This window comes from Tiliqua scincoides, chromosome 6 (genome assembly GCF_035046505.1).
Source record: "Tiliqua scincoides isolate rTilSci1 chromosome 6, rTilSci1.hap2, whole genome shotgun sequence".
In the NCBI taxonomy this organism is placed as follows: Eukaryota; Metazoa; Chordata; class Lepidosauria; order Squamata; family Scincidae; genus Tiliqua; species Tiliqua scincoides.
In genome coordinates, this window is record NC_089826.1 from 60,475,942 (window position 1) to 60,503,098 (window position 27,157).

Here is a 27,157-nt window from a genome sequence, read left to right on the forward strand (position 1 = left end):
CATCAGCTCTTCCCCTCCCATAAATCCCTGAACCACTGTTTAAACCCCCAATTTTAAAAAGTAGATTCAGAAGCCCAAGAGCAAATAAGCCAACAAAAAGTTAACTAGAAACATCTCATGCATCCTCATTAATGAAACTGGTGATGATGGTAATTTGCTGGTCACTTTCCTATGAAGCCTTTTCTTTACTCTTGTTCTCCATCTCTTTTTTTCCAGGTCACCTTCTCGTTTTCAATCTGTCTTTTTGTTTTCACTACTATTAACTGTCTGTTTGGTTCTCTCCCCCCCCCCCACACTTCTTCCTCTGTGGTTCTCCAATCTTTCCTTTATTTTTTTGACCCAAGTGAAATTATTAGGCTGCTGGATCTGGGTGGGAGCCTTGTGTGAGTATCTCCCACCTCCACCAACATCTCCAGCTTATAAGAAGAGCCCAGTCACTATATCAGGCTAAGAGCCCATTAGTTCAGCTTTCTGTATCCCACAGTGGCCCACAAGATGCCTTTGGGAGCATATAGGACATTAGGATGCTGGAATCCTGTTGCCTCTTCTGGCATATCTGCATGTTTCAGGGAGTACATTCCGCTCATTGTCTACATCTTCCAGGGTACATTCCGCTACGTTCTACTGGACTCCATGGGGCTTTCAAAGTAATCCTTCCCCCAGCACAATGTGCTGTGGGGACTCACTCAGTGCTTCCAGTCCTCCTGGTTCTGCTCTGCTGTCTTTGCTCCCTCTCTCTTCAATCCTCTCATTTCTTTTCCCTCCCCTCTATCTGCATTTCAGGGAAATTCAAACAGATTGTGCTATTCACACAGAGAAAAAAAAAACCCTTCTCCTGCTCATTGCTTACCTTTCGCTCTTGATGGAGACGATGGAGAAGAACTAGTAACAGGCTTCCTAAGGGTAGAGTATGTGCTCGGCATATCTGTCCGGCCCAGACTAGTTCGGTTTGCATTTTGATCAGGGTGTGCCCTTTGATGAGGTACTGCAGGTTCTGACTTCCTTCTTTTCCTGTAGTCACTTGCAGTACTTGCAGAACTAAGAAAATAAGCAACATAAGCTCAGCTGTACAGGATACACGTATGAAACTCTTCAGAAATTAGTCAATAAGAAGCTGTTATGGCCAACTAAGGGTGCAAACCTAACCAACTTTCCAGCACCGATGGAACTCCGAGGTAAGGGAACAAACATTGCCTAACCTTGAGGAGGCCTCCATGTCTGCCCCCCAACTGCAGGATGCAGCACATGCTCCACTGGAACAGCTATGCCAGTGCTGGAAAGTTGGTTAGGATTGTGCCCTTAATCATACTTTGTGCTAGCTCAGTGTATCTAGAGGTATTTGAAGTGGTCTCCAGTAGTACTCCCAGGACCTGCAGACTCCTGGCAGCGAGACCGGCAATGCAATGCAACAAGCAGTGGTTGGTTTGGCTTGGTGAACAGAACTTCAGCATGTGCTTTTTGCATGCTTGAGAAAGTCCTTCTGTCCACCCTGAGCCTCTTACTGATGTTTGTCGCATTGCATCAAGTCTCCCAATCTGGAAGTAAAATAAACAACCTACAAGAATACTGTTCCCATTCCCTACAACATCTGGGTATGCTGCTGTTTTATGAGGTCAGGTCTTCTATGTGGTGACATAATTAAGTATGGAACTCTACCTATTCTGCCCGTCCCTGATAGTTCTCTGGCAGGGTTTGAAAATATTTGTTTTTCTTTAGGCCTTTTTATTGTAATATGTTTATTGGGGGGGACAGGTGGGTTGCTGCCTTGTATATTGCCATCTTAACTAACTATGACTGCCATTTTAATCGGTGCTATTTTGTATTTATGCAGCTGTTTCATACTTCTGATACTGGTTTTTATTATCTTTGTAATGTATTTATGATTATTTCATTGTAAACTGCCTTGGGAACCTCATTGTGTGAGGAAATGTGGGATAAAAGCTGTTTAAATAAAGAAATTATTCATTGTGTTCTTACACTGAATGAAAAAATGACTGTGATATATATTATCAGCCTATCAGTACCATAGGGAAAGGCCTAGGCACCTGGGGTGGTGGTGAAGTGAAGTAACTGATGTGATGTCACTTCTGGATTCTATGGAATGGCAATGGTGATGGGACGTATTTGCCATCTTGTTGCTGCCCCATTCCTTTCTCTTTGGAGGCTCAGTTTCTGTGATTGCAAACTTGCCCAATGAGAAGACTGTGAAATCCCATGGCGGTGGGCTGTTTCCAATCTTGCTGCTGCCCCATTCCTTCCAAAGGAGAAGGAACCAGGGGGAGCAGTGAGATTACTCCTGCTGCCTCTATGGGAGAGGGGGTGGGGACAAGGGGGACAATTTCACTGCCTGCCCCTCCATTCCTTCTACTTTGGAAGGAAGGAGGTGGCAGAAAGCTAGATTGCATCCCCCCTGCTGCTGCCACCTGTAAGTGATTGACGAAACACTTAGCGGCAACAGGGGTGCTATCTTGCTGAGGTCATCTTCTTGGATGGCCTCACAGTTGCACCTTCTGATGTAATGCTCCAGGGTGGAACCTGGGGCTGTGTCCCCCCCACCATGCAGATTGATGGCACCACACACATTAAATTAATAATAATAAATCTCCACAAACCACAGCTAGGATCTCCACAAACCACAGTTTCCATGCAAGAATGAAAAATCCAATGCTTTATACTGCTGATAGACTATTTACAGAGAGATGACAGAAGGCCAATAAAGAAACAACAACAAATTCCTTTTCTATAGTGTTATATGCATCAGACTACAAAAGTTCATGCAGGTTGAAGGAGAAAAGGGGAGCACAAAGTATACTCCCAGGGCAGATCGGGAGGGGAGGGAGTAGGGCCAGTTGGCATGGGCCTAGGGCCTACTGCATGAGAATTAAGGGACATCCTTTAGCTCTAAATACTAAAATTTGAAAGAAGATTAATATAAACAAATGAATGCAGATAACAGAAACCAACTGTGCTAAATTTAATTGACTATTAATGGAAAACAAGGGAGTACAGAAAAATTTTGACGAGATGTTGCTGAACTGCCAGGGGCAAGAAGCCCTCCTGGACCTAGGGTGCCAGAGGTGGCTTCCTCCCCGCCGACCGCCGAGACCAAGGCAGGTGGAGGTGCTGCCCCACTGCAGTCCTCCACCGCTCCCTGCCACTTGCCTGGGCAGCTGTGGGGACCAAAGGGGGAGATGCACCTTCCTCCCACTGCCTCCCATTGGCCCCCAGAGCCCTGCCGCCTTGCACCTCCCTGCCCAGGACCCCCTCTGTGGGTCGGGGTCCTGGGTGCATGGGAGGTCCCAACAACTGTTAAAAAACAAAACAGGCAGTTCTGGTTTTCGCAACGAAAACCACATGTACATGTATATAACCATACATAAATCATGTATCTAACATTGATTACAAAAGTACTTGAAAAGTACAGTTTGAAATGGGGCTTACATTTCCTTTCTGGCCCAGGCCTATATCTAGCTCTGGATACTCCCAATCTATGGTTAAGCAACTGGCAGTATTTTTTTTCTGACCTGGGTCAAAGAGGGAGGTGAGAAAAATGCAGCATAAACCACTCTTCTGCAGGTATGCATTCTATCTGGTTCTGACCCCTTTCATCTTCTTAGGTTAGCTTTGCAGCGTGGTGGTCATAATTAGAAGCCAGTCCTTGCTGGTGCAAATTCAAACCAATTCTGTTTGGCAGGACCTTTCCTATTGACATTGATAGTTTCTAAGGCAAGTTGCTGGCCAGGAGTGTAAGTCAGAATTTGGGTTTTTTGTCTTTGATCATTGTTTTTATTTAAACACCTGAATGTAAATACTTGGATCAGGCATACCAAGTTTCATTCTGATCAACCAGGCTACAGTTTAAATGAGATGAGTAGTAATACATACTTCCTTTATATTGTGTGACATTTTAAAAGCATAGAATACACAAAATGGAGCACATGTACACAAATTCAGGATGAACAGAGAGTAGGGAAATCTCTTAGTGCAGACCAACAGGACAAGTGATGCTCCAAGGTCTTCACAGTAGCATAAGACCAATCAACTAGCTCTCCACTAAGGATAAGAACCCTAGAGAGAGGCCTCTACTTCTGATGAACAACAGGGAAAAGGGGCGGAGTCTTTTGTCAAAAAAGACTATATGCAAATGTGTTCCTACAAGAGGAAGGCCAATGAATTTACTTTCAAATGAGAGTCTTGCCATGATTATTCAGGTGCTTTGTCCAGTTAGGAAGGCTTTTTAAAGTTCATATTGGTACATCAGGTTTTTCTTACCTAGAAGGTCTGTCTAAGCCTCTGTCGGTAGGACTGTAATATAAGGAAGTCTGTGGAAACAAACAAAAGATTCCATTAAAATTTGACACCACATTACATAGGTATTATTCATTAAGATGCAATGATTATGCAATTACTATGCAATGATTGTCCAAAGAACAGAGCAATCAAGTTAGCACACTTTATTGCATATCAGAAGGATCCAGACAATTTCACATAAGACAACAGTGTTCAAAGTCGATTTCAGGTCTTCTATATTATGATGTAAATAAAAGTTCAGAAGCAAAAAACCTGCACCCAAAATTAGATCACTATGGTTTAGACTTATGAAAAGTAGAAGCAATGCAAGTCAAAAATATATATGATAATAATCAGTGAACACAATCTGCAAAGCATTTTCCAATTACTTACCAAATTATTAATGTCAAACAACACAGGAAATTCTCTGTAAACATAGCTTAAACATCTATAACTGCCATCACTCTTTGCTGACCTTTCTAACTTCATGCTAAGTACAGAGTGCTTAGTACAGAGCTAAACACAAGCTAAGTACAGAGTGCTCACATCAAACTAAAGAATTTTCTTTGCTTAAGGGACTGGAAATACTCTAAACTTGTTGATATGAATTCAGTCCTCAGTGACAACTATTTTTAATCTAGTCACTTAATGAGTGTCAACACTTGAGCTAGAATTAGACGCACGTAGTAGTACAGTTTGTGGGAGCTAGAAAGAGAACCATGTTGTTCCAAGGGCATCTTTTCATGGACATGAAACTATGTTATTGACATGTTAAACTTATTTTACATTCAGACTACGTAATTTCAGAGATGGCCAGAGGAACTGGAAATAGAACTGTCACAGTACGTACTACTGTTCTTCATTTAAAAAAAGCAAAAGGACTGCTGAATTTGTACAAAAAAACCCCCCAAAACATAGCTTTAGGATGCATCAGAAGGAGCAATTGACTACGCACTGTATTTGTGCAAACCCAATTATTTCAAGTGAACATGAGCAGAACTTGGTGAACTGAATTCAGCTATTCCTTCTCAATAATAATATAAAAAGTTTGATCAAATGTTGGTAAACACTTCACCAGCTTCTAGAGGTCATCCTTATGCTGGAATATATGGTTAAAAAAATTGACACAATAATTTAGGGCTAGATACAGCTTTTAGTGAATCTGGGTACCAGAGTATCCCTGTGCCGCTCCCTGTTATCAGAGGATAAGACCTATCTGTGAACAGATGTCAATCACTGCTTACATTTCTCACTCTCCAAAAGTGATTTTTCTCTTGAAAACTAGTAAATGTAGAACCTTTCATTAGCAGTATCAATAGGGTTTGTTTAAACATATTTAAAGCCAGGTAAACAATTCTGTTTAAAGCCAAATAATTTTGAATAATATGAATATATGACATGAAATGTGTTTGAAACATGAAGATTTTGTAACATTCGTTAACTTGCACATTAAAAATAGCACAGCATGTTAAAGCAAAGCATTTTCTGATTCAATCAGGGAATAGATGAAATGGATTTTTGAGAAACCAAACAGTACAAACAGAAAGACAATTCTTGTGGAATTTTTTTTTTGGGGGGGGGGAGCATCAGAATTAGCTTTGTAAAACTCATTTTAAGTCATCATTTGAAGAAGTCCAATTTTTTTGAAATTCCTGTGACTAGATTCATTATTCCCACACACGTTTATTGTAAGTCAGGTGTTAGCTGAACTGCAGCGGCAGACAAAAGATATGCAAACCTTACCTCCAAGAATTTGGCTAGTCTTATGTAAATAAGTTTTCTCAAAATCCTGACAAATGTTCTGCTGGAGCAAGAGTTTCTAGATTCACCTCTTACTTTGATACTGGTGAAATCTGCTGATAACTCAATTTATGGTTCCAAGTAAACAACCCTGCATTTGTCATGTTTCTCCAGATTGATTCCCATTCCATTCACATAAGCCGGTGGTTCTGAAACTGGGGCATTGCAACGCCCCAGCCTGAGAGCCCTGGACTCTGCCCCCTTAAGGGGCAGGGGAAGGCAGTGACGTGATCCCTAGGATCGCGTCGCTTAGGGAGGCGCAGGGGCTAGCATGTATTTACCAGTCCCTGCAGCAGCCTCCCGGGGGTATGGAGAGCCTGTGCAACCCAGAAGTGATTGCGCCTCACTTCTGGTTTGTGATCGCAAACCGGAGGTTGGGTGTGATCGCTCCACTTTCATATTCTGAAGGTTAGGGAGCCCTGCAGAAGGTTGCGCAGGTCTCCCTGCATCTCTGGGAGGCTGATGTAGGGACTGCTAAGTACATGCCAGCCCCTGCCTCCCCCCCTTAGCGACGCGATCCTGGGATTGCGTCGCTGCCTTCCCCCCACTCCCACTGCCTTCCCTGCTCCCCCACATGCACTTACAGCAGTTATCAGGCTCTCTGGGAACCACTGACATATGCCATAAATATGCTGTTTTTCTTCTTCTTCATGTAACGCTTGTATCACAGCCCTTTTTGGAACTAGCAGTGAAAGAGAACACTTTCAAAACTGTAACTATAATCTTCTTAGATTTCCATCAAACTAAGTGGAAATATATTTCCTGCCAATTTCAATTCCTGCCAGTTTTGTCACCTGGCATGTTAATATACTTGCTATACCCTGCCTTTTTGACAACTACTAACCAATTTGCTACAGAGGACATCTGAAGATGAAAAAATTACTTAACTGCATTCTTAAAAGTGAAAAGCAGAATTATATTAATGCAGGCCAATAGCACCTATGCTGGACAATACCATTGGCAATATCAATAGTATCCAACAATGGTAACCAGAAAACAACACATAGGAAAAAAGCCCACACAAACTTTGCCCACATGAGTTAGGGTGAGGGAATTAAATGGGCAAGGGTTAGGGCATTTTTTCTGTGAGCAATTCTTGTGTGGGTTTTTTTTTTTTTTACAGAACCATCATCAGGGTGTGCCTAAAGGCCCAAACCTATCCAATTTTCCAGTGCCGGTGCAGCCGTGCTGATGGGGCGTGCACTGCTTCCTGTGGTGGGGAGGCAGTCATGGAGCCCTCCTCAAGGTAAGGGGATGTTTGTTCTGTTATCTCAGGACTGCATTGTGGTTGCACTGGTGCTGGAAAGATGGACAGGATTGGGCCCTGAGTCTCACAGCCTCCAAACTGTGAGGCAACTGTTCCTGACTTGGGACATGTTAAACCCATAACTCTGTAGTGATGGGGAAGAATGAAGAGGACACAGTCCATGTTGAGGATTCACATCATAGACAATTTGAAGAATATTTCTTGTCATGGGAATAGCTGAAATATGTGACCAGAATAGTCATGCTGCACCAGTTCCGGTTGCTCCCTTAAGAATTAATATGGGTTTTTCCTCAGATACTGCTCAAAGCGCTACAGAAGTCTCTGACATCAGTTTGACTGGAGATCATCATGTCAATGCACAAAGAACATGTGTGCGTGTCACTCTATAATACTACTTCCAGACAATGGAAGGAGAACATTGCTGTGCTACATAGGTGAATGTGGGCTCCTGAAAAAGCATGTCTGTTTTGTCAGTTTGTATAATTTACCAGGAAACAGGTAAACGGGGACGGAACTGATAAATCCCATTTATGTGTACCCCTGGTAGAAGAGAACCATGGCAATGGATGTTTCCATAGCAGATTCTTAGGTCTGGTTCTCAAAAGCAACAAGGAATTAAACCTGTTTCTAACTGTGTACCATTTGCCATTTTAGGTGGGAGCTCATGTGTTTGATGTTCCCTCATTAAAGAAAGAAAACAATCCCTGTACATTGAGGACAAGATGTTAGGGGAAGAGTTCTATTTTAGGCTTCTTCCTGACACACTAGTTTTCTGTGTGCAAGGAATTATTAACACATTAAAACACATGAATTCTCACCTACAATTTGAATGTCAAGAAACAGGTTTAACTCCTCATCATGACATTGTGAGAACTAGCCCCTAGTCACAGAAAAATATCACAAAATTATTCATGTTTGTATTATGAGTGTACTGACTATACTTAGAGAAATGTTTGAAATTTTACGGATAATGGGGGAACTACACATGAATAGCTGCACTAATTGCAGCTTCTGAATGGTCTTCAGAGTTTTAAGTCCAGTGAAGTGAATCATGTTGCAGATACATCTATAAAGAAGAGCCCACTGGGCACACAGTTCTCCAGAAATCCATTTACCTATATACAGAAATCTAAATATAGGCTTTAATCCAGGGAACAGAGAATGGTGGACCAACTGCAGAATGAGACTTTTTGCTCCTTGCTCCATCTTGCAGCCCCAGAGAAGCTTCACCTTAGGGCTGGGGGACATCCAGGAATAGTGTACAATATACCATGGGGGTGCCAATGTGGTAGGAGTCACCAAAAATTCTGCCTCTCTATGCATTCCATTCAAGTATAGGGGAAATGGGATCCAAATTATGGGCAGATACCCGAGCTAGTTACATCAACCATAAATGTTGCTGCTACTTGACTGAAGGAGCAGCAGAAGCCCACCATGAACTAGGAACTGAGAAATGTCTCTTACATGCCATTTCCATCTTTTGCTGCATAAAAAGTGCTAACCACTGGTAGAAGGCCTAGAAGATGTTTCCATTTGAATCAGCAAAACAATTCCTATACTGCAAAGTTGCAAAGTAGGCAACCTGGTAGTAATGATGGTCCTGCTGTTGGTGGATATATCCTTTACATACCTGGTATAGCAAGCCAAGCACCTGCATACACTAGCGTGCTAGAAAGAAACAGGGCTATGTGCAGGTGAACACTACACATAGCAACCAAAGGAAACAAATGTCTTCTAACACCTTTGTGGTTTCCAAGTTAAATCTATAGAAGAAACATGCTTAATTTACCTCATTGGAAAGACCTGGTGGATGGTCTTGAACATAATCCAAAAGCTTTTTAGGAGGCTGCATCATATAAGCAGAATTGCAGAGATGAAATGGAGGAGAATCATGGCAGCAAGGAATGAAACATATGGAGAAGGTGACATAGTTAGAAACTGAGTGTTGACAGATTACAAGAGTGGCACAAACAAAACAAAACGGAGGGAGGGTAGACTGGGGTGAAGAATGTGCAACAGTAACTGTCCAGTAACCTTCATAAACCTCCAGTTGTTGTGGTCCGTACAACTCCCGTTTGAATAAAAGTAACAGCATTAAATCTAGTGAGAAAAAAGAAAGTCAGGGAAAAAATTTTATGAGCAGCTATTTAGGTCTCTGTTTTTTGGTTTAATGGAGAGGATAGATGGTTTTAGGTGTCTACTGGGTACTGCTGCTCCACACAACCACCATCCATTTATTTGGGCTTGAAATGAAAGGTGGCTGTGGAAAAAGAGCAATGGTTTCCTTAAAGATAAACCATAAGAAGCCACAGTCCCAAAGACCAAATAAAAGGTTCCTAAAGCTGGTTTGTGTAATGTGAATAAAAAGGCCTATTTAGACTTCTGAAAACATAAAATAAACCCCATGCTTAAAACAAGACTTTCATCAAGGCAAATTAATAAGTACTTCAGAAGAAGCTGAAGATTAGAGGTTTGAGATCTAAGGGCACTGAAGGGTCAATCTAGATACGATGTTTAACATGTCTTTGAATCCCATTCTTAGGATTTTCCATACATTGCTTTCAGTCAAGTGCAGCTGGGAAGCCCCATCCTGACACTTGAGCAACCAAAATATGCCTGCTGAAACATGTATATTACTCTGAGGGGACAGGAGCATTAGATAACTGGTGCCTGGTGTGATTAAAACTGGGGGGGCACGCGAGGTGGAAAGTAGTCTCTCACCACTATGAGCACTTGTTTTTAAACAGCTTTAACCTCTATGCAATTAAGAGGCACAACAACATGTAACTGTATATTAGATAATAGCAATGATTCTTTAGATTGCTAAATCTAAACAAGCAATAAAGAGAACTATAACATAAACTTTAAAGTGTTATGTTTTAAAAGTACTTTGATTACCTTTTGATCATTAGCCCAAGCAATCACTATATCCAAATTAGTGATGCTCACCAGTATTTCAAAAAGTTAAAGCTCTCCTTTAACAAAAATGTATGATAAAGTTCATCGGTTGTTGTCACTCTCAAGAAATGCCCTTATCAGTTCAAGTGGCATTTTTCCTCTTGAAAGTGAAATTTATAAATGGCAACCACATTATATAATACACATAATACCGGTGTCAATGTGCATCAGTTATTCCTCTCAAATATACTGAAACACATTTGGAATAAAGCCATCTTGATCGAGAAATGTGTGAATTCTGCACCTTATTTTCCTTAAATTTATAGCCTCACTTACCGGCCGTCCAAACTCCAGCTCTGAAAAGAATTTATACCAGGGTTCATTTTCTAAATCTATGTCATCTGGGTTTATTCGATCAGTCTGAAAGAATTGTGAAGGAAAAAGGGAAGGGAAGGAAAAGACACACACTGATCAAAGTGCTGGAAATGACATGTCACATAGATGACACACAAACATTAACACAAATGAGAGGAGAGAGAGGCTGAAACAAAAACAAAGGAATGGAAGAGGGGATTTGTGAAATGTGATTTGATCTGAGAGTTGTCACACACTTGCCATTTGAACTCCTCCTTTTCAGCTTTTCTTCCAAATAGTTGTTGTGTACAAAAACAGAAAATATGATAATGCTTTGCTCCTTAAAAAGAAACCTTAACAGCCGCATATCCTTTACAATGAGAATATAAAATTATATAAGCTTTGTGCTATAAAAAAAAATTATCCTATTGTTTGTTTGTCTTTATGGCATTTTGTATGAGCACAGAAAGATAACCAATTATATCTTTTAAAAATGAGGAATGGTTCTTTTATCAATACTAAAGTTTACATAAAATAATCAATGAGCATAAAATGTGCATGGTTCTAAGCAACGTTCCTGCCTAAGGAAAGCACGTTAATTATGCATTTTAAAGCCAAGCTTGGAGCAATACACGTTGGGCATTCCTTATCCAGAAGCATTTTGGATATTAGATTTTTCTGTGTTTTGGAATACTTGCATGTACGTAATGAGAGATCTTGGGGATGGAGCCCATATCTAAACATAAAAAATTCATTTACATTTCTTATACCCCTTATATACAGAGCCTATATACAATTCTGAAAAAAATCATTTTGTGCATGAAACACAGTTTGTGATTTTATTACTTTAGGCAAAAAAGTTAAAAAAAACAAACCACCATGTTGGTGCTCAGAGAAGTTCAATATTTTGGAATTCTGGATAAGGGATGCCCAACCTGCACGTAGTACATTGCATGATTACAGCAACACATCCACATACCCTGCTAGTCTTCAGCCTATGTAAAACAAAGTATATTATACTCACAAATGTGTGTGGAAAGGGGTTTTGGATTTTTTCTGGTACACTTGTAAAAAGTGATTTGAGGAGAAGGGAGCCATACATACCATCTAAGGTTGAAAGCATGGCACTCAGATGCACAGTTGACACTCTCATCACTGTCAATGATTTCACAGAGATTAAATCCCAGGTACCCCCTTCTTCTAATTGTCCACTCACACAACAGGAGACATGCAAAGTAGGCCTGATCTGTATGAAGATACCTTTTACTGGCAACCAAACAACATCCTTCCAGCTCACCAATTTACCTTAGCACCAAAGAAGTCTATGAAGAGGCTGTGTGAGGGTCAGTTGTCTGTCTCTAACGTAGGTTCTTCAGAGTTGTGAATTACACTTTTCTTTTTCAGAGTATCACAATTATGCAGTAAAGTTATACTGTAAATTGTTTTCCCAAGGTCATGAGAGGCATCAGTTCTGATGTACTGATTGAGCAGTAGAGGGCAGCAAGAAACAGGAGATGTGCCTGAGTCTTCTGCAATCGTACAGCTAATAAGCTGCAGCTGGACAACTACATTTGAGGCTGAGCTTCACCTCCCAAGACCAAGTGTTCAAACTTAAAGTATCAGAATTTGGGCAACAGATTTCTTGCCAGAAGTTGCATGTGGCCTATCCCACTCTATCTTATATATTCCACATGCAAGCAATAGTGCAAGAACAGTCCATTTCCCACTTGCCACTTCTGCTGAGCTTCTTTCTTTGCAATGGCACTATGACTGGATCCATGATTTTAATGGCTGCTGTTTATGATTGCTTTATATTTTAAATAAATATGTGCTTTTGAATTTTCTGTTATAAGCCATCTTGGAAACCCATCCTTAGATAAAAATGTTTCAAACAAAATTCTTACAGACTTGCACATGTTGAAATACTAAGGCCAACATTTCTTTAGGTCCACAAAATAAGGTGTCTTGAACTGATGCCCAGTTGGCCCAAAAACCAGTTTGCAGTGAAACACTTGCTGCTGTATCTCTGCTGTCTCAGCTATCCCTTGAATTTAGCACCCAGTTACAATGACCCTGGCTCCATTATCCACAAAGCTCCCTACCCATGCAATTATAATCTTAATAAAAAGAGCTATTGACTACACTTCAACACAAAAAGGCAAAAAAGAAAACACATCTAGGAAGACAAGGCTGATCAGGCTGTCAGTCAAGAATCAGCAGTTATCCGCCTGGGAATGCACCTTTGCTTCCATGTTTGCCCTCCTACAAAAACAATCAGAGTTGAATGTGGCCCTGCATAGTGATGCAGTAAAAACCAGCAGCACTGTTGTATGGGTAAAGACCACCTGCTGTTATACACCACAATGCAAAAACCACTCGCACATGTCCAATAGGAGAAAAGTTGGAAGGATCCAGTGCCTTCAGCAACAACATAATGCAGGCACCTATGTAATGTTTGTAGCCCATAAAATTAGAGAGGGTGGTTGCCTAGCAATTTTTAAGGCACAGAAGCTGTAACAGCTATGGCAGCAAAAGTTAATACTTGTACCGTCACAGATACACTCATCTATAGAATTTGGCTGTAAATCTATTTAAACCTAAATGTACTGGCATAACTGGCTTGGGCAGTGCAGGCAGATGGGTAAATTTGTCTAGATTGAATTCTGAAGAGTCATCTGGAGTATTAAAATAAAATTACAGCAAAGCTTAAGGTCAACGGTCCTACTTTGGATATAAATGTTTTGCAGAATAGGCATAAAGGATCTTGAGAAAGTCATCTACAAAGCTGGAAATTAATTTGCTATACAAATATTAAATAAACAGATTAAAGGCAACCCTTCAATTAAACAACCTATGTGCAATCTCTGCATGTAATGATTAGAATATCCTTGGAATGACTAGCGTAGCTACAATACTGCACACCAGCAGTGAGGTAGAGGCCTGGCATGGGGCAGAATAGCCTCACTGAATCTATGAGGCAGTTCCGCACACTACTCCAGTGTCTGGGCAACCTGCAGAAATGCATCCTAAAACAGCAAACAGCAAGAAAGTCAAAACAGCAGAATCAAATCAATCAGATAAATCACACATAACACCAACATCCATTCACACACAACCTTCATGCAGTTGTGATTCATTATACAGAATGCACAGAATTCCAGAAGGGGGAGAGAATTCTAGTTGAATAGAGTGAAAAGTGAATAGAGAGATGCTCTTTATGCTCTCACATAACACCAGAACCAGGGGACATCCAATAAAATTGAGTGTTGGGAGGGTTAGAACAGACAAAAGAAAATATTTCTTTACTCAGCGTGTGTTCGGTCTGTGGAACTCCTTGCAGCAGGATGTGGTGACAGCATCTGGCCTGGATGCCTTTAAAAAGGGATTGGACAAGTTTCTGGAGGAAAAATCCATTATGGGTTACAAGCCATGATGTGCATGTTCAACCTCCTGATTTTAGAAATGGGCTATGTCAGAATACCAGATGCAAGGGAGGGCACCAGGATGCAGGTCTCTTGTTATCTGGTGTGCTCCCTGGGGCATTTGGTAGGCTGCTGTGAGATATAGGAAACTGGACTAAATGGGCCTATGGCCTGATCTAGTGGGGCTGTTCTTATGTTTCTTATGACCCCCAGTCACACTCTTCTGTGGCTGCTTTCTGAAATGAATCTTTCCACTTTTTACCTAATCACAGCAGTTACATGCCATGTCAACTTTAATCCTGCAGCTCATAAGATAGACGTGAAGTTCTTAGCCCTCCCCTCAATTGTTTGTGACAGTAAATGGATCAGAGTCATACGCCATCTGAATATAGAGGTACGTTTGACTATCTTGACTGCTAGGAATGGCTTCCACAAAAACAGTTTCAGTGGAGTATGCTGTATGGGTAGCTGGAGCAATGGTGTAGTAGGAGTGTGGCTTGGCAAGATGAGGTTCGAAGCTGGCCCACTTTTTGGAATCATTGGTCATTACTACCAAGTCATCAGCAGAATGGGAAAATCTTTATCTTTAAAATTGAAAGGAAGCTAGCTTATCAAATCTTAAGGTAGGAGCGCCACCGAATGGGGACTGCAACAGGAAAAAAAGCCTGCTCCTTAATAGCCAATCTGATCTCAAGCCAGGTCATTTTATGTTAATTTTACATTATTAGTACCTTTTGCATTCCTAGTTGCACTAAACCAACACATCAAGAAGGCTGCATGTTAAATATGTTCAGAGCAATGAGAAGCTTCTAATTTGAAACCACTATGTGTTCAAGAAGTATGTCACATTGTCTAAGGCATAGACAACTAGAAGGATATCCAGATTAACATGTAGTGTATTTAGCATCATGTGCAACTAAAATATGCTTGCTTAATTGGCTGGTTAATTTACCAACTGGCACATGTGTAGGATCCTGCTAGCCCACTACAGCCTGCAAAGATCACTGAGTGAATATTACCTTTCTGACACTTTGCAACACACACACACACACACACACACAAGCTATTTTTGTAATATGAGATTTTTTTTTTTTTGGCACTTTAATTCCTTGCTAAAAGCTATGTCTGTAAACAAGACAGTAAGAAAACTGAGTTACTTGGTCTGCACTGTCATAATGCAAGAAGCTGAATGCACATAAGTGAAGAGGCAGTTGAGGTCTAGTTAAATTAGAGCTCTGGATACTTCAACCCAACTTTTTATTCAGGTAGTAATTTTATTAACATTTCTCTGTGTACATCCTTTCTAGCGGTGGGGAGTAGGGGAGATTGGGAGCTAGGTGCTGAGTTTTCCCAGGACTGGCCCATCCACAGAGCCAACCAACTGGTAACATCAGGCAGTTGGCCTACATGTGACAAATCACTGGTTTACTTCTATTTAACTCTCTACTTCCTGATTTTTTTTCTTTGCAACAAGCACAAGTGCGCCTTGCTACATTTCATTTAAATTGGTCCTTGCTGTCCTCTTATTATGCTCCCGAAGGGTTTTTTTACCATATACAGGGAGCCCAAGTATCTGTGGATCCTGTATCTGTGGTGGATGCAGAAGGGCTTCCCGTGCCCCCTCCAGAGGTGAGGGAAGCTGTGCTCACCTTGGGAGGGTCTTCTGAGCCCTGCAGAAGCCACATGCATCCATGCACGTCTTTTGCAAGCCCCAGAATGACAATTTCTGCAAAAAGGTTCACTTCTGGGTGTTTGTTTTTTGTGCATGAGTAAAACCGGAAGTGACTTTTTATGCCTTTAAAAGGCATTAGGAGGGCCAGGGAAGCACAGCTCCCCTCTGTTGGGTGTGGTGGGCTCTCCCACATCCACAGTTAATGCCTTATAGGGTGTTAAAAACGTCACTTCCGGCTTCACAGATAAACTGGAAGTCAGGTGTTTTTAGCTCCAGGGCTCAGAAGACCCTCTGGAGGTGAGGGGAGCAGAACTCACTCACCTTCAGACAGGATGCGCACAGGGGGGCCCACAGACTCGATTCACAGATAACTGAATCCACGAATAAGGGGCCCCCCTGTACAAAGAGTACTTGCTGGCTTTGACTGCAAAGTGTATTCATGTCTTGCCATACAGAGAGGTGAAAAATGAAGCAGTTGATTTCCAGCCTCTTAAAAAAACACATATCCTAGACAATAACAAAAGTGTGTCAAAAGCCTTTAAGTATCTTGGACTGTTCCCACGTTACACTGATTGGCAGAGTTTGTCCATCAACAGGTACAATTAAATTCACTAAGTCCAATTCATAGTGGGGCATCACAGATTGCTATTTATTTCCCATCCCATGGACAGTTACATGGTTTCTGTGCAAAGTGTTAAACATTAGCCCTCTGGGAAACAAAGGCATACACTGTTTATAGGAGTTGTATGCACTGTATTCCCCTGGGGGCTGGGGATAAGAATAGGCCCTCAGTTTGGCTGTACTTGTCGTAAGAGGCGACTAAACAGCCACCGGGTAGATGGGGCTCGTCAGCCTGGGAAGGCAGCTCATCTGAGAGAAGGAAAACTCTGATCCCAAACCTCCACTGCCTTGTGGCTACATCCAGTTATGGAAAAGGCTTCAGGAGTCAACCTCGAGGCAAAATCCGGAGCTGGAGTCCCTGAGGCAGTTCATGGCTGAACACAGTCACGTTCTGGCAACTCCTGCGATGCCGCTGGAACCAACCGTATTGGCCTCTGCCTTTCCATTGGACCATTTCAGCGACGTGGAGAGGGGGGATTTGCTGCATGGGTAACAGCCTGTCCTCCATATCTACTTTACCCTGGCTTCGCGCACTGGAGAGGACACTCTGTTCCAGAGCCACCATTCAGAGCGCGATACCATAGTCTTCCGAGACTAAAGGATGCCAACAAGATGCACTGAAGAGAAAAAGTTTGAAGTGATACTTGACATAGCTGAATTCAGAAAATCTGGTGAAGACCAGCCTTTTGTGGAACAGTAGGCCAATGAGATAGTAGGAGAGGCCGAAAGAATCCCAGCCTTCTTGAAAGGGAAAAGTTGTGGTGGGAGGAGGTGATGAAGTAAGCCCTCTCATCAAGTACAAAAGGGCAAGTACAAAAGTAGTGATGAGCTTCTGCTCATCCTCCAATGTGAAACGTGTCATCACCTGTCACTAACAATACCCTTCTGCTGTCAGCATGAGACAAAGTGGACAGTCTCCATGCAAGAAAATGAATGGATACAAGTTGGACATAAAAATAGCAGCATACAGAAACCAGTGGCAGGGTCTTCTGGATACTGTGCTGCTGACCTCAAAGTCATCATTACTTCAAACAAAAATACATCAGAGGGAAGCAGCACAAAACTGCTGCACTAGAATTTATAGGCAAAAAACAATGCCTATAAAGGTCAATGCAGTGAATAATATTGTGAAGGGGTTTGCCCATCTCTTATCTCCTACACATTTAAGACAGCTGGCGTAGCACAGTGGCCAAGAGGCTGAGCTACAAATCAGGACTTCAGTGTGAAGTTTGCCTCTGCAACAAACTCACCAGGGGGGCAAGCCCTTCTTCCTCAGCTTCAGCTCCCCAGTTGCAATGTGGGGATTGTGCTGTAAACCTTACAAAGCGGTTGTATGGTGTACATCACAATACATGTGATATGCTGTGAACCATGATGTATAGCTCAAAAGAGCTATACAAATGCTACGTATTATTAAACACTTGGTTGTATATTCAGACAGAAATTTCAGACATACTGCGACCTTTTGCATTCCATGTACTGTACTTTTGATCCCCCCCACAATGCCTATGCATACATCTGCCAATGAATCTTAACAGTACATAAGTGAACTCTACTCAGTAAAAGCTAATGGCACAATAAGTCTGTTGATTCTTTTGTATGGGCTCCCCTCCACTTGATATGATCTGTAGCCCATGCAGAAAAGGAACACAGGGAGGGAGAGTGCACCAGCAAACCCCCAGCCCTTAAGCCTTGCACCCCCATCCCCTGCTCAAACACAAACCAGGTTTGTCTGGACAGATAAATGCTATACCTACCGGAGGACAGATTCTCTGCAGAAACAGGAATGTTTCTTCATGCAGCAAATGCTGTACATGCACCAAGTGGGGTAGAAACGCCAGAGAAGCGGTTGGCCCTCTGGATGGTGAGGGAGGGAAAGGGGAGATAAAAGGAGACTTAGAGATGGCAGAGAAATTAAATGAGTTCTTTGCATCTGTCTTCACGGCAGAAGACCTCGGGCAGATACCGCTGCCCGAACGGCCCCTCCTAACCGAGGAGTTAAGTCAGATAGAGGTTAAAAGAGAAGATGTTTCAGACCTCATTGATAAATTAAAGATCAATAAGTCACCGGGCCCTGATGGCATCCACCCAAGGGTTATTAAGGAATTGAAGAATGAAGTTGCAGATCTCTTGACTAAGGTATGCAACTTGTCCCTCAAAACGGCCACGGTACCAGAAGATTGGAGGATAGCAAATGTCACGCCTATTTTTAAAAAGGGAAAGAGGGGGGACCCGGGAAACTATAGGCCGGTCAGCCTAACATCCATACCGGGTAAGATGGTGGAATGCCTCATCAAAGATAGGATCTCAAAACACATAGACGAACAGGCCTTGCTGAGGGAGAGTCAGCATGGCTTCTGTAAGGGTAAGTCTTGCCTCACGAACCTTATAGAATTCTTTGAAAAGGTCAACAGGCATGTGGATGCGGGAGAACCCGTGGACATTATATATCTGGACTTTCAGAAAGCGTTTGACACGGTCCCTCACCAAAGGCTACTGAAAAAACTCCACAGTCAGGGAATTAGAGGACAGGTCCTCTCCTGGATTGAGAACTGGTTGGAGGCCAGGAAGCAGAGAGTGGGTGTCAATGGGCAATTTTCACAATGGAGAGAGGTGAAAAGCGGTGTGCCCCAAGGATCTGTCCTGGGACCGGTGCTTTTCAACCTCTTCATAAATGACCTGGAGACAGGGTTGAGCAGTGAAGTGGCTAAGTTTGCAGATGACACCAAACTTTTCCGAGTGGTAAAGACCAGAAGTGATTGTGAGGAGCTCCAGAAGGATCTCTCCAGACTGGCAGAATGGGCAGCAAAATGGCAGATGCGCTTCAATGTCAGTAAGTGTAAAGTCATGCACATTGGGGCAAAAAATCAAAACTTTAGATATAGGCTGATGGGTTCTGAGCTGTCTGTGACAGATCAGGAGAGAGATCTTGGGGTGGTGGTGGACAGGTCGATGAAAATGTCGACCCAATGTGCGGCGGCAGTGAAGAAGGCCAATTCTATGCTTGGGATCATTAGGAAGGGTATTGAGAACAAAACGGTTAGTATTATAATGCCGTTGTACAAATCTATGGTAAGGCCACACCTGGAGTATTGTGTCCAGTTCTGGTCACCGCATCTCAAAAAAGACATAGTGGAAATGGAAAAGGTGCAAAAGAGAGCGACTAAGATGATTACGGGGCTGGGGCACCTTCCTTATGAGGAAAGGCTACGGCGTTTGGGCCTCTTCAGCCTAGAAAAGAGACGCTTGAGGGGGGACATGATTGAGACATACAAAATTATGCAGGGGATGGACAGAGTGGATAGGGAGATGCTCTTTACACTCTCACATAATACCAGAACCAGGGGACATCCACTAAAATTGAGTGTTGGGCGGGTTAGGACAGACAAAAGAAAATATTTCTTTACTCAGCGCGTGGTCGGTCTGTGGAACTCCTTGCCACAGGATGTGGTGCTGGCGTCTAGCCTAGACGCCTTTAAAAGGGGATTGGACGAGTTTCTGGAAGAAAAATTCATTATGGGGTACAAGCCATGATGTGTATGCGCAACCTCCTGATTTTAGGAATGGGTTAAGTCAGAATGCCAGATGTAGGGGAGAGCACCAGGATGAGGTCTCTTGTTATCTGGTGTGCTCCCTGGGGCATTTGGTGGGCCGCTGTGAGATACAGGAAGCTGGACTAGATGGGCCTATGGCCTGATCCAGTGGGGCTGTTCTTATGTTCTTATGTTCTTATGTAAACCGGTGCTATGGCTGCAGCACCAACAGGAAGGCCCTTGCCATCCCATGGGAGACATAGCCAGCTCAATGGCCACTGAGGCAGGAAAGTGCTGTTTGGGGGTGGGGAACAGAACAAAGGCAGGGAGAGGGTGTTTCAGGGCAGAGCAGTTCAAGCCTAGGAGTCGGTGGAGGAGGCATCTGCTGTATCCTAACTGCCATCGTGGGTCAGTCAGGTCTATACAAGACTACTTGGTTCTGTGCTAGTGATTTAGCTGGCACAGATGAAAGTAGTCCTATTGAGCAGTTAAGGGCTTGACATGGGGCAAAGGAACAAATGTTCCCTTACCCAGATGAGACCTTCCGCCTGTTCAATTCCAGCACTGGATACAGCGTGGGCCCAGCAGCCCCACTGCACCAGTGCTACAGCGGATGGGCTACAAATCTAACATATGCAACTATTTTCTGCTCAAAACATACTGCCATGTATTCATTCCATTTGTATTGAACCTCATCAGATTTTAATCTGCATTGGATCCCGAGGTAAAGGGAATTAATTCCCCACTTCATGAACACAATTCAAAATGACAAAAGCCCAATTATATTACACTCTGTAATTGCATTTCTTTTGTTGATCAATTCTGAAGTTTTGCCAAAAATTCAAGGCCTATTACTTTATGCAAATGAACTGTTTTATAATTAACATCCATTGTAGAGTGCAGACTTCACAACTAATGTTACATTAGCAGCTTTGCTCCGTGCTAATTGATTTAGACGCAGTTTAAAGGAAAGTGATGAGTGGGACAGAACAACTACAAATCCACTTTTCTAAGTATAGCATTTTGCAGTTCTCAATAAAATTAACTAAATAATTCATCACAATGTGAAAATGCTTGGGATAGTGAGCAATAGCTGCCAGCTATATCCACAAACTTAGTTCGAGAAAACGGAAAGAAGTCACTCAGACAAGGCCCTATTAGACAAAGCAAAGCGACATCTTTTCCCTGCCTGGTGGAAAAGCAGATGGGAAGGGGCTATGTTGAGTGGAAATATATCCAGAGATGAAAGGGTCAAGCAGTCACTACATTCCATTTGTCTCTAAGTCACAGCTTTCCTTGGTTTGATTTTCATTAACCCCCTGCCCCTGACTTAGTTCAGTGTTGTTATTTACATGGGTAAAAATAAGGGGGAGGAGTCCAACTCCCAATAAGACAAAAGGTTTGATAAGTTTTTGCATGCAAAAAGTTCTATTTCATTTCTTAATGAAATGTCATTGAAATTTACAAAATAAATCCATTTGTACTCTGTTATTTCCTACATGAGAATTGCTCACAACTGAAAAAGTCAGTAATTTTCCAGCATCTGTTGTGGTGTCATAAAAATACCATTCAGCAAATAAATAAATAAGCCCCTCCACACACACACACACACACACACACACACACACACACACACACACACACACTTATAGAACCATTTGTAAATATACTCCTAGCAATGACCACCACATTCGTAAAACCTAGCAAATTGTGAACATAATAATTAGAACAACTAATTACTTCACTTTTGTTTGAGCAACCTCTAATTTCCTTTTTGAAATACTGATGGGCAGCCCAATCTTGAGCTGCCCTGTGTGCGGGGCTACAGAAGCCCCCAAAATGGCTGCCACTGCATCCAGTGCAGCCCAGGCAGCCACTGCTGCCTCCTTGGGAGAACAGAACTTTTGTTCCCTTCCCCCGGGTAAGGCAAGTAGCCCTGCAGTGGGGCTACTCAATTCTACGGCGACGCAAGTGCCAGCATAGAAGCAAGAGCCTCTGTGTTAGGTGGGTGGCCCAACATGGAGGCTCAGGATTTGGTGGAGCAAAGCTCCATTGGTTCCGCATGCCTCCTGCCCTGCTCCATGCCACTCCTTCCCCAGGCACGCCTCCTCCCCACCCTCTCCCTGCCCTCCACCCGCCTCCCTGGAATGTCTCCTACCCATCTCCCCCCACGTCCCTATCTACCTCTGGTGCTCCACCAGTGCTAGCCCAGAGCAGGCCAGTGCTGGGCTAGTACCAGTGCTCCAGCGGTGCAGAGAGCCACAAACATGCCTTATGGCACGTTTGTAATAGTGTGCGCCTGCGATGAGCCAGCATGCACTGCATTGGATCCTTAGTTATGCAAAATTCCTCATAAATGACATTTGCAGCTCTGATTTTAATCACATGAGAAGTTGCACCATTCCCACATCCAAGCCAGGCAAGCCCAGATGAATGACATCAGCTGGCTTTGGAAGCTACTTTGTTACCTCAAATGTCAATACGTCTAGTGCCAGAGTGACATTACACAAAGCCAATGATGAAAGGGTTACAAGTAATGGATGCAATCCTGATACAGTTAGCTGCACATTGATCAGAGGGAGTAGGGACAGAAGTATGTGATTCTCTTCTTTGTGGGGCTTTCCAGAAGTAGCTGATGAGATACTATGGGAAACAGAATGCTGGATTAGATCAGATGGGCCTGATCCAACACATCTTTAACCTAGTGGTTTTTGCTTTTTTTTAGCGTATGGGAGAAATCAGGGAGAAACTGGGTGAAGGGGGAAGGGATGAGATTGTTTAGAACTTTGCTTTTGTCATGGTTCTAATCTGGATTCATCTCCTTCATGTGGTATTTTATTTGGAGAAAAGCTTCTATTGGTTTTACAGCAGAGGTTACTAAACTGTGCATTGTGATGCTACAGGGCATCACAAAGAGTCTCATGGTGTGTTGTGGGCCGGGCTCTGGCCAAACTACTCAGCAGCATGAGTGCAAGAGATCATGGAGCAGAGGCTCTGCTCCACTGCTGCCAGGGGTGAAGGGGTTTTTTAAATTACCTAAGGGAGTGCCAACTTCCAGGGGTGCAGTGAGCCCCACAGACAGCTCTGCAGGACTTCCCAAGCCCCAGGACAGTAAAAAACACAATAGAAAACCACTGGAGGTGGTTTTTTAATAGCTTTTTTTTTTTTACTGTGTTGGAGGCTTGGGGAACCCTGCAGGGGCATCTTAAGTGAGTTAAAAACCCTCCCCCCCACAGCATTGTGATCCTGGGGACTGCATTGCTGGCATAGCCCCTCCTTCAAACACCTTACGGCGCTTCCCAAATTCCAAGTTCTAATGTGTGAGGAGATCACATTAGGACAGTGCTTCCCAAACTCCAAGTTTGCCCTAATGTGATATCCTCACACACATTTCTTCAGCCCCACCCTTCCTCACATCATCTGCATCATTGGCTTCATTCTCTGGGGTTCAGGAAAAAGTTTACATCACATGACACGGAGTGAAGTGCACTACACATTACAAGGGTGGTGTAGAACATAACTTTATAAGAGCTGGCTCTTTTCGGCAGCTGCCTTGTATTACTTGTATGTAGTTGACACACTGACACATTTCCAGATTCATCTAGCACAGGCCAATCTCAGGTGGGTCCCCATTCATTTCAATATTTTATTTTTAATATATTAGACAATGCTCCCATGGTATGTGACTGCATTTGGGGAAAAGTGACAGACCTGTACTTTTAACAAGCTACTATATATATTCTTTTAACAATGATAGTCAATGGGACATACTCCTGGGTAAGTGTGGGAAGGATTGCAGCCTAGGACTGTTAAAAATTTTCCTGCTTGATGATGTCACCTCCGGTCATGACATCACTTCCAGTGGGTCCTGACAGATTCTCATTCTAAAAAGTTGGTTCCAGTGCTAAATGTGTGAGAACCACTGCACTGGAGGCATTGTTACAATGCTAGTATTCTGTTGAATAGTTTTGAACATAATTTTCTTTAGACTAACTAGACATAATGACAAATATCCTTGAGCAAAAGTAGTCAGAAGATGCCCACTGGGTTACTGGAAATGCATGTTACATGTAATTAAGCAAACATTAGCTTGCAAGCTTATTAAAAATACGTGCAAATAGTACTAAAAGAAACCAACACCCCTAGCTAAGAAAAAAACAAAAACAACAAACCACAATGAAGAATGTTAGTTACAAGTTAGTGTGATCTGAAGCTTTCATTTGTGAAAATGCCACTAAAATTCTGAATACACATTTGTGCATTTAATTTTTCTGGAACATCTAGAACATGGATTCCATATGCATGTGTAACAACTCTCATGTTACTTATAAACGTGCTGGTAAAATTATTGCAGAAGTGACACACACTTCGCACGCACACTGTGGCTAGCAGTGCATGAGAATTTGCAGCTCTATGCAACACACAAAAGTGAACATTTTTTCCAGGTTGTCTCCACTTCTTCAGATCCCCCAAAAGCAAATCATAATAAGCAAATCAAACTAAGGCTGCAATCCTCTCCACACTTACCAGACAGTAAGCCTCACTAACTATTATGGAGCTTACTTCTGAGTAGACATGCATAGAATTGGGTTCGTAATCTTTTAACTTACCTACCATGTAATGCTAACCCTTCTCCTGAACTGAACATCTCTTTCTATAGCTATCCATTCAACCATGACAACCAGTCTCTGTAAACAGATTCAATATTAGGAACTTCTTTTCAAAACACCATGATATCCTCACAGAAAAAGGACACATTTTAACACCAGAATAAATCTCATTAAACTGCTTATCATGCTAAATATTGACCAACTTTGCTTACTGGTCTTTCATGTTCAAGGATGGAGGACTTCCCTGGCTCGTATTCAAAAATACTTCTTGGCTCTGAACGGAATTTGCGTGTATCTACTTTTCTATCAGGAGGGTCCCAGTCATTTCTAAACAAAACAAAACAAAACAAAACAAAACAAAACTGAAGAGTGAATGAAACTGCCTTTCCTATCAAGCTTTATGCATTTATTTAGAAACAGTAAATTTGCTTTTTTCTCTTTAGATTATTTGGAATAAACTCACCTGTTCTTTTAAAAAGGAACCAATTTGACCAACTTTAGTGTACTTGAACTTCTAGCACAAATTTATGAAAACCCATTTTCCATGATAGTATACTGTTAGTAACATTATGGTATTTGAAAGCCAAGAGGGCAAAAAAACAAACAAAAAACCACTTAACATTGCTATGGGTGCAATCCTCTCACTTTCCAGCAACGGCATAGCTTCCAGTGGCATAGCTATGCCAGTGGGGTATGTGCTGCACCCTGCAAGGGAACGTTTGTTCCCTTAACTTGGAGCTGCATTGCCCTTATGTTATTGCTGGAAAATGGGTTAGGATTGCAGCCGAACAGCCCAATCCTGAGCTGCCCGGGACGTGCGGCTGCAGCAATGCTGAGAACGGCTGCAGGCGGTGCCTCGGAAGAAGGGGATTTTCATCCCCTTCTCCCGGGTAAGGGAAGCAGTCCCGCAATGGAGCTACTCTCTTTACCGCTAACCAAAAGTAAGGCAAAGCCGTTCGTGTAGGGCGCTGAGCCCTACACGAATGGACAGGATCTGGTGGAGCTGAGCTCCACTGGACTTGCCTCCTGCCTCCCCGCTACCTCCCCCTGGTACACCTCCCGCCCACCATCTCTCCGCACTCGGCCTGCCTCCCCCTCCCCAGAACGCCTCCTCCCTGCTCCCACTTACTGTGCTGTGGCTCGGCGGTCCATGAGACCACTGAGCAGCAGAGGACAGGTGTCTGCCTGGTGCTAGCTCAGCACTGGGCTACCACGTGTGCTGGCCCAGCGGTAAGCCTCGCAGATGTGCCTTACAGCACGTTTGCGACAGTGCGCTCTGGCACAAAGCCGGAGCGCCGAGCTCAGGATTGGGCTCTTAGTAATTTATGGGAAAGCTAGTTGTCCTCCATTTGTTCCAAATATAAAGCCCCTTGCTGTATTTTGTAACTCACTCCAAAAAACCCATCGAATGTCCCACTTGTCCCACTATCACAGACTCTGCCATTTCCAAATTTAATGCCACAAAGTGACAACAGGGCTTACTTCTCTGGTGCAGATCTTTGCCGAGGACGAATTGGTGGTACTGGTGGAGGTGGAGGAACAGGGGAGGAAACCTTAAAGGCCTCAGTGCCATTGTCAGAAGTACTTTTCGTCAGTGGTCTGTACGTCTGAGTCTTTGCAGCAGGGTGTGCTTGAGCAGAAAAGGACTGGCTGAAGTTACCTAAAGTCAGACAAAAGGCACAGAGAAACCAAAATATATATATAACGATATACAGTATTAATATCAACAGGCATTATACAGATACTGACCATAAAAAAACAGTGAGTTAACAAAGGTGTGATGTGGACTGCCTGTAGATCTTTTTGCTTGAAAAACAGAGGGTATCTATGTGTATTTCCACAGTGAATATTTGTAGATACATCTTGCTATTGTTCTTTGTTGCTGTGTCATGGAACATAACTGAGTCCCTATATGTTTTTACCTGGATGAATAATCCAACCTTTACTTAAACAGAATCTGCAACTCAGTGGACTTCATTCACAGCTCCTCTTCCATACTGGTGGGCTGTGCATTCAATGTTCTTCCCCCCCCCCTGCTTTTTTCTTTGATAGCATTGATCATCTGTTTGGTGTAGAAAAGAGGAAGTGGTACCTAGAATTCAGCCCTCACTTCTTAAACAGGCGATAGCTACAGCCAAACCTGCCAATCCAATCATCTGTTGCACAGTTTTAAATATGAAGGGTAAGAAACATCATACATGCTTATTCAGGTGAGGATGGACTTGTTTCTTTTAACCTGGCAACAGGCTTCTTTGCACTCTGTGATAGGTGCAGAAAGTGACTGTGCTCAAAAATCTGCGGTGACACCTAGATCTCCCTTGCTGAGTCAAGGTTGGACAAATGCAAAATAGATCTGCACAACTGGTGACCTATCATGCCAAATGCAGCCTTGTCATGTCTGCAGCTGCAGCAGCGGCCCCTCCTATGCAGGGGAAGGGGCATCAAAGGGATTCTGGTTTGACATACCTGAGATCTCCAATGCTAAGTGGAAGACAGGAGGCAGCAATGTGGGGTGCAAATGGGTTTATTAGTTTCTGGCCTTGGTTATTTCACTGGGGGGGGGGAGGGAAGAGAGGTAGAAGGGGAGAAGGGAGTGGAGACTCATAGCAGTCTCTTCTATCCTGACTCTTGGGCAGGGAACTGAAGCCAGGCACACAGGTTCATGGCTAGCAGGGCACCGATGCCCATCT

General features: G+C 42.9%; 1 protein-coding gene across 38 annotated transcripts in view; it reads right to left on the reverse strand.

The window, feature by feature from the left end:
• Nucleotides 1-27,157, reverse strand: part of SORBS2 (sorbin and SH3 domain containing 2) — a 327,753-nt gene that overhangs the window by 36,714 nt on the left and 263,882 nt on the right. For 31 of the 38 annotated variants that reach the window (XR_010794646.1, XM_066631534.1, XM_066631529.1 and 28 more), the window contains 6 exons: nt 25,950-26,127; nt 24,680-24,794; nt 10,592-10,675; nt 9,147-9,203; nt 4,273-4,322; nt 851-1,038 (listed from right to left, as the gene is read on the reverse strand). Coding sequence is in view for 37 of the 38 variants with exons in the window: in XM_066631534.1 (XP_066487631.1) it covers nt 851-1,038; nt 4,273-4,322; nt 9,147-9,203; nt 10,592-10,675; nt 24,680-24,794; nt 25,950-26,127 (672 nt within the window). In the remaining variant the exon portion in view is untranslated. The remainder of the gene's footprint in view (nt 1-850; nt 1,039-4,272; nt 4,323-9,146; nt 9,204-10,591; nt 10,676-24,679; nt 24,795-25,949; nt 26,128-27,157) is intronic. The other 7 variants (XM_066631542.1, XM_066631559.1, XM_066631558.1 and 4 more) reach the window with 1 other exon arrangement.